This window comes from Lynx rufus, unplaced genomic scaffold (assembly GCF_022079265.1).
Source record: "Lynx rufus isolate CCGP_SWC_20201006 ecotype Redwood Valley unplaced genomic scaffold, mLynRuf1.p SCAF_8, whole genome shotgun sequence".
NCBI classification, from domain to species: domain Eukaryota; kingdom Metazoa; phylum Chordata; class Mammalia; order Carnivora; family Felidae; genus Lynx; species Lynx rufus.
Window position 1 is genome coordinate 62,573,487 of NW_025814896.1, and position 12,402 is coordinate 62,585,888.

Genomic DNA, 12,402 nt, shown 5'->3' on the forward strand with positions numbered 1-12,402 from the left:
TTCTTTTTTCTGTCTTTGAATGGGCCATACTTTGTTATTTCTTTGTATTCCTTGTAATTTTTGTTGAAAATTATCCACTTTGACTATTATAATGCAGTAACTGTGTAAATAGGATTACCCCCTACCTGAATTTGCTGTTGCTGGTTGCTGTGAGTTGTAGTTGTTTGTTTAGTGATTTTTCTAAGCTATTTTTGTAAAGACATTATTATTTTGTTGTGTGTAGTCACTAAAGTCCCAGTTCCTTTAGCTTGGTGGTTAACTGGTAAGTTGTTAGAAAGTCCCTTAAATGCTGCCACCGCCACCACCACAATAAAACTCTTCTGGTCTTTAGAGATTGGTTCTGTGTGGCAGACCTTATGCAACTCTGCCTCAGCCTTCACTTTCTGCTTATGTGGAGCCTAATGATCAGCCAGAGGTAAAAACTTATGGTCTTCTCAGGTCTTTCCTAAGCACGCATTAACCCTGGGCAATCATGTGGCCTTTTGGACTCTCAGGTTTACGTGGGAGCTTTTTAAAACTTTTACTCCAACATGTATCTCCTTCCTCAGCCTCTTCCTTTTCAGACTTTGCAGACTGCCTGCTGCTTGCCCTACCTGTTATCCCTTGCCCCAGGTGGTTGTGGTGGTCCCCTTGTTTTTAAATACTTTCAACAAGTACTGCCCCGGAGGCCACTCCAGCCCTGAGAAAGTTCCAAGTGGGATAAAACAAAGGTAAGACCCAGAGTTGATAAGTTGATCCCCCGGGGGAGCCGGGAGCCGCCAGGAGACAGGTTAAAACACACCACCACAATTCTTTGAGAATAAAGTTTATCTTGCCCCCCGTGGCACCAGCAAGCCACACCGGGAACACAGCCTCCACAACTGCCTCTTAGCTGGGGGTGGGGGATGATAGGCGGGTAAGTTCAAAAGCCCGAACATAATTTTACTGAAATTTAGCAGCTTCTTTCTTCATTAAGCCTTCATTCCCTGGTTGTTATCAGTTTCTTGTTAGATTCCAGAGTTCTGTAAGTATTGTTTCTGACAGATTTTGTCCACTTAATTATTGCTTTCGTGGAGGAACAAGTTTCTGGGGTTCCCTTCTCCCAGGTGTGAACATTTTTGTAGTTATTTTTTTTTAATGTTTATTTATTAATTTTGAGAGAGAGAGAGAGAGAGTGTGGGGAAGGGACAAAGGGAGAGAGGGAGAGAGAGAATCTAAGCAGGCTCTCTGCTGTCAGCACAGAGCCCCATGCGGAGCTCCATCTCATGAATGGTGAGATCATGACCTGAGCTGAAATCAAGAATCAGACGCTTAACCAACTGAGCCACCCAGGCGCATCTTGCAGTTATTTTTATGTTGATCAATTGCTCTCTAAAAAGAATAAATCATTTTACAGTATTAACAGCAATATATTTCTTCATAGCCTTGTCAACATTTGTTATTATGAATTTTTAATTTTTTATGATTTCATTGTCATTGAAGAATACTTCAGAGTCATATTGATTTGAGTGTCTTCCACTGTTGTTGAGTTTGAATCCTGGTTGAGTTAGTGTTTGTGTTTTTTGTAAATGGTTGTTTCGTTTGGTCATTAGCTCATTCAGATATTCACCTTTCATCTGCATTTCAGTTGATCTGATCCTGAATCTGATATGATGAGAGGTGTCTGTGTGTGTGAGGCATGGCCCTAGCTGAGGACGGGCAGCTCCTAACACTGGAGGGGGCTTGTTGTACCACCTCTGGGTATCTTTAACTCATTCATTCAACAGAAACGCACCAAGCTCTACTGTGTGCCAGGTCTGTGCTGGTTCTGGGAAAATGGCGGGGACTAAATAGCCCTGCTCTGTCCATTGGGAGCAAACAACCTTTATGGGGGTGACACCAAACAAGCAAGACGTGCAGAGTGTCTTCTCAGTACACAACTTTCCTGTGGACCTATGCTAGTTTTGATTTTATGCAGGTTTTAAAAAAATGTTGATGTCCTTACACTTGCCTATCACATCCTTGAAATGAGAGGTCACATGGAGCCCCTTTCACCTCAGCAACTTGATCTTCATGGTGCACAAGCCTGGTCCTTGGGGTAGAACTGGAGGGGGATTTCCCTCCTGGGCACCAGTGGGCCCTGCCCTCCTCGCTAGGGAATCTAGGGCTTCAGAGCATTTAGCTTTCTTCTGGAGGCTCAACTCACCTGACAAGCCGTTCTTTCTAGGACAGAACGTCCAGCAGTTTGCAGATGGCCAGGACCCAGAAGACTCTGCTAGCCCTTCCTCAGAGAGAAGGTAGGCACTCTTACCTGTACAGGTAGAGCCATTCTGAGGCTTAGGGCCACAAGGAAGTGGACAACCCACGGTTGAGGTGTTCCCCTTGCATCCTGCCCACAGCAATCTTGAGTTGTCCCCTCTCCTCACCCAGCATGGCACGGTGGCTGGGATGGTGGTGGGCAGGTGGTGGAATACCATAATATTCTGTCCCCTCCACAGGGGTCCAGGCAGCCGCTGTGGCACCCACCCTGTTGCCTAACCTGAAGAGCAGCTGCTTCGACCATGCTCTGCACCAGGGGCTCCTCCACCCCGCCCGGCGACGCTGCAGTCCCACCTCAGCTCCAACTCCCAAATTGTCAAAGAAGCGCAAAGTGCATGCAGCCGGGGACATGTTCCCCACTGATTGGAGCCCACCACCCATAGAGTTCCTGAACCTGAGAGTACCACAGGCCAGCAGGGGGGCCCCAGCACAGAGGTGGCTAGGCCCAGGGGGCCCTCAGGGCCTGAGGACATGGGCTCCCCAGCTGCCTGAGGAGTTAGGCCAGGAGCCCCAGGACTTGGACCCCCAGGGGAGCCTGACCTCACTGAAGGAGCTGTTCTGGAACATGGGAGGCCCAAGCCAGAAGGCTACAGCTCCAGTGGTGGACACCCACACCTTGGTAAGCCAGTAGCCACCCTTGGCCTCCTCTCCTTGACACCTCTCCTCAGTCACCTCCAGACCACCCCCTTTTTGGCCATTCTCCCTTGGCCATATCCCAACTGCCCTTTGTTGGCCACCTGCCCCTAACCATCCCTCCTCAACTGCATACCCCCAACCTCTCCCCATCTATGAACCCTTGTGGCTAGGATGCATCTCTCCCCTTATATCTGCTACTAGTCCCTGCTAACAGATGGCTTGGGGTGGTGCCAAATTGGATCCCACTTTTGTGTGGGAGCCTTCAAGGCTTTTGAGGCTAAGGTTGGGGTTATCCACCTGGGCAAAAGAGGGACCTCGGTGCCTGGGTCTAGGCTAGGCCAGGCACAAAGACTTGGGCTAACTCTAGTCAGTGGATTGACATGCCTAAATGGAAACTTTAGTGATGAGCTTTAAGCTAGGTGAGAATATATAGCTGTTTATAGGTAGACTGTGGGGACACGGATCCAGGAAGTTTATTCTGAGAATAGGACTTAATTATTGTAATAGCCCAAGATTGTCAGTAATCTAAATGCCCACCACTAGGGAATTAATATATTATGTTCTAGTCCTACATTAGAAAGGTTTGTGGTGTTTTATTTATTTATTTATTTATTTATTTATTTTTTCAACGTTTATTTTATTTTTGGGACAGAGAGAGACAGAGCATGAACGGGGGAGGGGCAGAGAGAGAGGGAGACACAGAATCGGAAACAGGCTCCAGGCTCCGAGCCATCAGCCCAGAGCCTGACGCGGGGCTCGAACTCACGGACCGCGAGATCGTGACCTGGCTGAAGTCGGACGCTTAACCGACTGCGCCACCCAGGCGCCCCTATTTATTTATTTTTAACGTTCATTTATTTTTTTTGAGACAGAGAGAGACAGAGCATGAACGGGGGAGGGTCAGAGAGAGAGGGAGGCACAGAATCCGAAACAGGCTCCAGGCTCTGAGCTGTCGGCACAGAGCCCAATGCAGGGCTCAAACTCACAGACCGTGAGATCATGACCTGAGCCTAAGTCGGACGCTCAACCGACTGAGCCACCAGGGGCCCCGAAATGTTTTTTTTTTTTTAACTTATCTCTTTAGTATTGATATGGAATGCCCTCAAGACATACTATTAATTAGGCAAACCATAAGAGACTCTTAAATACAGAGAACAAACTGAGGGTTGCTGGAGGGGAGGTGGATGGAGGGATGGGCCAAATGGGTGATGGGCATTAAGGAAGGCAGTTGGTGGGATGAGCACTGGGTGTTATATGTAAGTGATGAATCACTGGGTTCTACTTGTGACACCAATGCTACAGTGTATGTTAACTTGAATTTAAATAATTTAAAAAATGAAAGACATCCTACTCATTGAACAGAGCAAAGTATAAAATAGGGTTCATAGTTTGCTGCCATTTGTGTTACGGGTGTTGGCATTAGGGAGTCTATAATGTACTACTGTTTGCTTGTCTGTGGATAAAATGTCTCTGAAAGCACACCAAGGAGCAAACACCTGTGGTCACCTGTGGGGAGGGACCTGGCTGGCTGGGGATGCAGGTGAGGCAAGACATCTTACTATATGCCTTTATACCTCTTGATTTTTTAATCATTTGAATGGGTTGCCTATTCAGAAAAATAAAATAAATAAAAGGCTTAATTTAGATTAACTTTTATTCTTTTTCCCCTTCTATCTGTCTGTCTTTCTGTTTGTCTCCCATTCTCACCTCCTGTTTCTCTAGTTCACCTCTGGAGCCTCGGAGAGCTATGCCAATAGCTTAGATTACTTACTACAGGAGAAGCGGTAAGCGTGGAAAAGGGTCCATCTTGGGATGTTCATTCTATGGGGTTGGCAGCAATTTGGGGGGGGTGGTGGTTGTCCTCTAAGACTCCCAGCAAACTCGCCTCAGGATCAAGCAGCCTGCTGCACTCCTACACGGCATGTCTCCTGGAGCGTCCTGTGTGCTCTGATCAATAGTGAGCATGTGGTACGGCAGCCGAGTTGCAGGGGGGCATCTTGAAGGCAGAGAGCCCCAGACCTCTGCCACATCCAGAGCCCTTGTTCAGGGTTACTGTGGGTGGGATGCAAGGAGAATCCCTTGCTCTCTTCTGCCCAATTCATGCCCGTGTGGCAGCCTCTCAGCTCCCACTCAAGTGTTCCGTGGGCGAGAAGGGGAAAAGGCAGGCAGCTTTGATGGAGATGTATAGCCTAACCATTGCCACGATGGTGATGCAGGCAAGTAAAGCTCATTGAGGCACCTGGCACTGGGAGGTTCTCACTCGGCTAGGTCCTGTGCCAGGTGCCAGATAGGTGGAAGTGATTGTACAGGAGCCTCTCACCTGGAGATCTAACTGAATGATTCCACTATCTCCCATGCTAGAAAGTTGCTGTGGAGGGGCCTGGAATACTGACACCTGATTTAACCTGGGGGTCAGAAGAGGCTCCCCACAGGTATCCTTATCTCTGAACTTTGGAGGATAAGAAGATTTGGGGGGCAGCATGGGTGACCACACATGTGAAGGTGGGTACGGCAGATAATTCTGGTGGCTGACTAGAACTGGAATTCTCAGCACTGCAGAGTAGGGGTTGGTGGTCCACATGGCAGGAGGTACAGCCAAGATGTGAACCAGGGCTGGGTCACGAGAAGCCTCATGAACACAAGGCTGAGTTGGGAGAATTTTAAGGAGATAGTGATGTGATTCCTGCTGTGTTTCAGAGATCGCTCAGGCTACATTATGGAGAATGGATGGGAAGGGTGAGAGAGGAAGGAGGGTGAACAGTGATTGGGTGGGGTCTTGGGAGGAAGGTGGTAGGGCTGTGATGAATCTGCTGACCTGGGTGGCTGGGGCTCTGGGACCTGTGTGGAAGGGAATTCAGACCCAGACATGTGGCTTCAGAGGATCCTGGGCACATTCAGCTGGAAATCATCCAGTTGTGGCTGGCTAGGAGGATCTGAACTCCAGACAGCGGCCTGGGCTGGAGATGAAATCTTTAGGAACTGAGGACCTTTGGGGAAAGCCAGGGCGAGCACCTGGAGGGGGAGGACAAGGGCTGGGGAGGCTCCCTGGTTGTTGTGGAAGCAAGGATCCAGAAGGCCGAAGGATGCACTTGTACCTGCTTGGGAGTTTAGTGTGGTTAGGGCAGGAGGGAGGTGAGGGAGTCAGGTATCTAGCAAGATAATGGTAGGCATGCAGGCTGTGGTGGGAACAGACCTCTGGGGCTAGAGGCCACAGGGTTAGGGAGAGGAAGGGAATGAGCAGGACCTGGAGAACTGCCCCTGGGGCTGGAGAGGCAGGCCATGTGTCAGGGGCTCTGGGAGCCACGAACCTGGGACCTCTCCAGGTCAGCGTGGCCCGACCCCAGGAGGAGGAGAAGGAGCTAGGCACAGGCCTCGATGTGTTAAAAAGTGGGCAAATCCAAAACAAGGCACACAAACAAAGGCATGTTTGAAGCTGTGTGGTGAAAACTTTCCTTGAGGCCTGTCTGCTCTTATCTGCTTATTCAGAGAGAGTGCAGTGGATGCAACGTGATGCCTCTCCCCTGCCCCGTCCAAATCTAACATTGAAGGCCTTTATGCAGGAGTTCAGGGCCGTGGCCCCCATTCCTAGGCCTAACCCAGTATCAGGGTTGGATGACTGGGGACAGCGCTGACCTCTGTTGTCGGCTCTCATCTCTCTGCAGGGAACAGGCCCTGGAGCAGGAGCGAGAGAAGCTGCTTCTGCATGATTGTCCTGACCTCTACTCCCTGGATCTGGCTGAAGATGAGGCGCCTCTCACACCTGAGCACAGGTGGGGGGTAGTGGGCACAGGAAGGGGCAAGGGCCCATCCACTCTGGGGGGGGCGGGGGCAGTCCCTGCATCCACCTCTCAAGGCAGAGGAGTGTCAACTGGCTCTCGGTTTTAGACAGTTTACCAGCAATTTGTGTACGTTTATGAGTTATCCAGCTGCCTCCTTTTCTTAAACCTACATTTAAAAAAACCCCAAAAAACCCCTATATTCATTCATTGGTTACAGAAATATTTGATTACCTACTGTGTGTCAGCATCCAGTGGGGGCCTTTGAGGACATGGAGTTATAAAAACACAGCCTGCTCTGCCCCTGTTGTCTGCTCAGATTTATAGAACCAGATCTCTTGGGAAAATAACTGCACAAAACTACAGTCTAAGAGAAAACTGTCTTTCAAGGGGAGAATATGGCCATATGACATTTTTCATCTTCCCCTGTCTGGAGAAAAGAAGATGGCTTTTGTCAGTGCTGTCATGTGGGCGGGGGTCTCCTGGCCATGATTTAACTGGGCCATTGGCTGGGGGTGGGCTGGTGTTACCTGAACCAGTGTGTCTTAGAGATGCTGAGGGACCACAGTTGAATCCGTCTTCAGGGTACCCTGTTAGGCACCCGTCTATCCACCTGTCCAGCCAGCCAGCCAGCCAGCCAGAAAGCATCTATTAATGCCAACTTTGTGCCAGGCTCTTCTACAGACCCTTGGGATTCAGCAAAAACAAAACCAGACAGAAATCTCTGCCCTCCTGAGTGAAGATAGGTGACAAGTGCTCAGGAGAAAGGAGAGAGAGGTGGTATAAGGAGTGTGGAAGGCCTGAGGTTGTGCTTGAGGGTCAGGGAAGGCCTCGGTGAGCAGCTGGCTGGCTTCTGGCAGAGCCCTAAGAAGGAGGGGCGAAGCAGCTCTGGGGGCCCTGCAGGGGGAACTTACCTGCAGCCTTGGAGGGGAGGGCAGGGGAGAGGAGGTCAGGGAGAATAAGGGTGGGCTTGACATCTGAGCTTTTCCCCTGTGTGAGCTGGCCGCCACTGCTCCAAGCAGGATCCTCTGCCTCTGTGTCAAGAATAGACTGGGGAGCATGGGCGTGGGGTGTGGCGAGGGCAGAAGAAGAAAGACAGGCAAATGAGCCATGGCAGTAATCTTGAGAAGTGAGGGTGGCTGGGAGTGAGGGTGGGGGGGTAAGGAGTAGGCAAATATTCTGGATATATTCTTAGGGTGGAACTGAGAGGATTTATTGGTGAACTGGATGGGGAGGGTATGGAAGAAAGAGGGGAGCTGAAAGGGACCCCTAGGATTGGGCCTGACCAACTGGAAGTTTGGAGTTGTCTAACTTGGGGAAGACTAAGTGATGAAGGCTGGGGTGGGGCAGTTGTGGGATCAGGAGTTCGTTTGGGGGATCCCAGAGGTGAGACCAGGGAGACAGCTTGAATACCCTCATCTGGAGAGGCAAGCTTGGGAGGCACCATGTGTAGGTGATGTTTAAAGCCACAAATTGGATGAGATCACCTGGGGAGCGAGTGTATACAGAGAAGAACAGGGGCCCAAGGGCACAATGTAGAGGTCATGGTGACCTTGACAAAAGCAGCTCTGGTGGGTTGCTGGGGACGAACCTAACTGGAATAGTCCCACAGGAGAACAAGAGGAGAGGTGGGAAGAGAAAAATGCACAGTAGCTGAAGGGGGAAGTGAAGTCAGAATAGATCTTTCTGTATGTCTTTCTTTTACTTGGTTCCTCCTTCCTTCCATCCCTCCCTCCCTCCCTCCTTTCTTCCTTTCTTGCTTTCTTCCTCCCCCCCCCTTGCATCTCTCCCTCTCTCATTTCTTCCTCCCCCCCCCCACCTTCCTCCCTCCCTCCTTTCCTCAGGAACCCAGTTTCCAGGAGGGGCTGGGGAGGAGTCTGCAGGGGATGAGGTCACCTCATGTGACCATGTGGCTGCAGGCAGTTGGTCACCATGCCCTGGAGCATCTGCCTGTTCAGGCTTTGCTTTTTCTGTCAGCCTGAGTTATGTTAGTAAGCATTGGTCTAAGCAATGATAGGTCAAGTTTTCATGCATACTCTAAGTTCGCATTCTGCCTCCACTTACTAAGGGAATGTTGAGTGATAACATACAGACTCCTTTGGGGCCTCCATTTTAGGATCTCCAAATGGTTTACATTGCTTTTGTTGCCCAGACATGGTTATGAGCAGTACCTTGTCTGGCTGTGTGCTTTTTTTTTTCTCAAGTTTTTCTGATAGTCATCTCTGGGCTAGAGCAGGGATCAGCAAATTCTGTGTTCATAAATAGTAAATATTTTAGGCTTTGAGGGCCATGCACTCTCTGTTGCAACCACTCAACTCTGCTGTTGTAACAGGGAAGCTCCCATAGACAATGCATAAATGAATAAACATGCCTGTGTTGCAATAAAACCTTGTTTACAGAAATGGGCAGGAGTTGGCCACAGATTGTAGTTTGCTGACCCACAGCCTTGATTGGGAGGACCCCTGCCTCCTAACTTTTACTTTCCACTGTGAAAATCTGTGAGTGTTCAGATTTGAACAGCCATCCCAGATAGTTAGAGAGCTACTCACATGCTGCGTAGAGACCCAGAGAAAGGATGTCATGCAAGTCACATGGTGAACCCAAAAGGGCAGATGTGGTGGAGTGTGGAGACTGAATGGAGCCACTGGGTTTGGGCTAAGGCCTCTTTGGACAAGAGTGCCTTGGTGGCAACATAAGTGATAAACACAATTGTCTAAGTTGGGACTCATGGATTTGTTCCCAGATGTCCTACTCAATGGATAGATAGCCTTGGAATGAAACGTTTTGAACGTCTTTAAAAATCTCTATAGCAAGAATTAACTATTCTTGCTCTTCACCTTTCTAGTGAAGGATTCTGGAAGTCGTGGCTTGGATGTTTTGAAATTCCCCACAGAAGGGAGTTATCTGGGGAACTGGCTTAAGCCAGGTGTTCCAGGCTTTGAAATCGCTGATGATTTTCTGGGCACATGACATTTTCAAGTAGTACTTTGAGAAAGGCTTTTTGACAACAGCTACTTTGAGGTGGTTGTTTTGATGTGGGATCATTTTTGATGGGACAGTTCAACATTCTGCTTCAAAGAAAATTACTCACGGATACACAAAGCCAGCAGCCTCTTCTGTCCGTGAATGGGGCCAAGGAGAGATGTGGGTCTGGAAGGGGTGAGGCTGGGGCTGGGGGCCAGCCACCATCTGTTAGAACAGTTGTCTGTGACCAGGAGTCACATGACTGCCACAGATGCCCGTTGTAGAAGAGACCCCCACAAGCTTCCAGAGCCAGAACATCCCCTCATGCTCTAAGGATTGGCTTGCATCTTGAATAGATGCCATCCTACATTCTCTATTTCTTAAAGTTAAAAGACCTTATGTGTGCTGGGGCAGGGGAGGGGGGAATATTTAAACTACAACATCATCCTTTATCCTTTCTTTGGGGCTGCACAGGAAATCTCCAATTAGACATGGAAGACTCATCTCAGAACTCTTAATGCACATACATTATATTTAATATCACAAAAGTCCCTTTGTATGATCGTTTGGGGGATAGGGCTAAGACCCTTTTACAGATGAGCCTGATTCCTAAAGACTTTTAATAATTTGTACTTTTTTTAAAAATACAAAAACAACCTAAGCCGTAAATACTCATAATGGCAAAGAAATTAACAAAACAGAAGATCATTTTACCATTTGTGTGATGGTTTGCAGAGGCTGCTTGCAAAAGGCTACAGGACAGAATCTCCCTGGTATTTTCATGTCATTTCCACACGTTGTGTCACTTCATCCTCAGGATGAGCCTATGACGTGCGTCAGCACCTTTTCTTGGGTCACTTGGCCAGAAAGTGAGACAGATTTCATCTGGGGAGCGGTGGGCTGCCAGCTACACTGCTCCACTTCCAGTGCCAGCTGCTTGTGTCCCAGACCCTGACGGGAGCCCCAAGTGCTGTCCCCCCTCCAAGTTCACTGTCAGGGCTCAGGCCATCCTCCAGTAAGAGGAGGAGATGCAGTGCTTGTAGCTTGTTTGATTTGGCTGCTATTATTGTTGTTAAATGTGTGTTGTGTATCTGTTATATCTCTACAAAAATCAAGCAGAACACAGTTGTATGAAGTAAACAGGAAATGTCTCCTCTTATCCCTCCCCCCAATCCTGTTCCCTAGGGATGACTCCAGCTCATACTTGGGTGTATCAGATGCATGTGGGTTGTTGAATGTGTCTAAGAATGTGTGTGTGCATATGTCTGCGTGTATACCTATGCACACACACATACACACTTCCTATCTGAAACTTGCTGTTTTCACCCACTATTCCCTCTTAAATGGGTCGTTAAATCTTGACAATTTTTCCCTCTCCCTATAGAGTTAGAATGTGTCCCCTCTTCTTTCTGTTCCTTCCCTGTCCCTGGGACCCAGCTATGATCTACTAATCAGACTCACAAGGCAGGGCAGGGCCTAGAACTCTGCATTTTAGCAGACCTCCCTGGGGAGTCCTCCTGATCACAAGAGCCTGAGGACTGGTGCCCCAGAAGAAGAGTCCCGGCTCCTTCACTGTGCAGATGCCCTCCCTGACCCTGGCTGCACCCAGAGCTTCTCTCCTCTGCTCCTGGCAGCACCGTGCAGGCAGCTCTGTGGCTGGCCCACTTGCTGAAGGCTATTGTGGTGATTTTGTTTACCTTTCTGTTAGGCGTGCAGTGGCAACCCATGACTGACTCATCCTTCAGCACCTGGCACCTACACATCGTGGCACTCAGTGAAAGTTTGAGCTGAACAAAGCCAATGGGTGGGGCTGGGTTTGGGACCAGGACTTCTGGCTCCTGGACTAATGTCCCAAGCAAGGGATTGGGGTGCATGACAGAGAGTGGGATGGCAGAGTTCCTTGGTCTGCATCTCATAGGCTCCTTCTTTATCAGCAGGTGGCGCTGTCTCCCCCCCAGTCTTGTCTCCACCAGGCCCTGGCTGCAGGGCAGGGGCACCTGCAGGCCTTCCCGGCCTCCCTCTGTGCTGCAGACCAGGTGTGCCTCCTGACCCTTGGCTCTCTGGCTCCTTGCTTTGGCAGGATGCTCGTGGAGAGGTTCTCCATGTCACTACAGGTCATCCCACCAGTACATCCCGGTGAAACCGTGTTTCTACCCAGGCGTCATCCCCTGTATTGCATCCTGGACTGTTCACACCTGAAGCCACGTAGCCACCTGGAAGGGCTCTTCCTCAGGTAAATGTCGGCATGGCATGGCCAGGCCTTCTCCCTCATGGAGCCCAGTGTTTAGGACTTCCCCAAATGAGGAAATTCAAAGCTGTGTTTTAGCCGATTTGGATATGGCTGTTTTCAGAGATATAGATGAAATGGTCACACATGTCTACTTATAACATTTAATTTACTGATTTAGATGCACATACTTTGAAAAGGACTATATTATAGCAAATACTAGGTAAGTTGTGTATTTCCCTATTCATATTGCTTTTTCCTCTCCCACACCCCAGTTTCATGGAACAACTTTAGTCACACTCACCATACCTGCCTTTGGAGTTGTCTCCATCAACACTGGAGCCACTTTCTGGGCCATCCAGCAGTTTTCCAGAGCACATCATCGTCATTTCCATCTGCTCATTGGAGACACCACCCTTCAGTCAGTGTGCAATGCTAACGGTGAAAAGTTTGTCCCCGGCCATAAGTGCACACTGTGTTAACATTGGACAGCTGCCCCATTGCTCTCCTCTGTGGAAGGAA

At 49.2% G+C, this 12,402-nt stretch overlaps 1 protein-coding gene across 1 annotated transcript in view; it reads left to right on the top strand.

Annotated features, from left to right (window-relative positions):
- The first annotated feature begins 1,657 nt into the window (after positions 1-1,657).
- The window catches only part of FAM178B (family with sequence similarity 178 member B), a 91,841-nt gene continuing 81,096 nt past the window's right edge, over positions 1,658-12,402 (top strand). Inside the window, exons 1-6 of the mRNA XM_047069179.1 lie at positions 1,658-1,719; positions 2,191-2,255; positions 2,457-2,878; positions 4,636-4,697; positions 6,576-6,683; positions 11,734-11,886. Of these exons, the coding sequence (XP_046925135.1) occupies positions 1,658-1,719; positions 2,191-2,255; positions 2,457-2,878; positions 4,636-4,697; positions 6,576-6,683; positions 11,734-11,886 (872 nt within the window). The remainder of the gene's footprint in view (positions 1,720-2,190; positions 2,256-2,456; positions 2,879-4,635; positions 4,698-6,575; positions 6,684-11,733; positions 11,887-12,402) is intronic.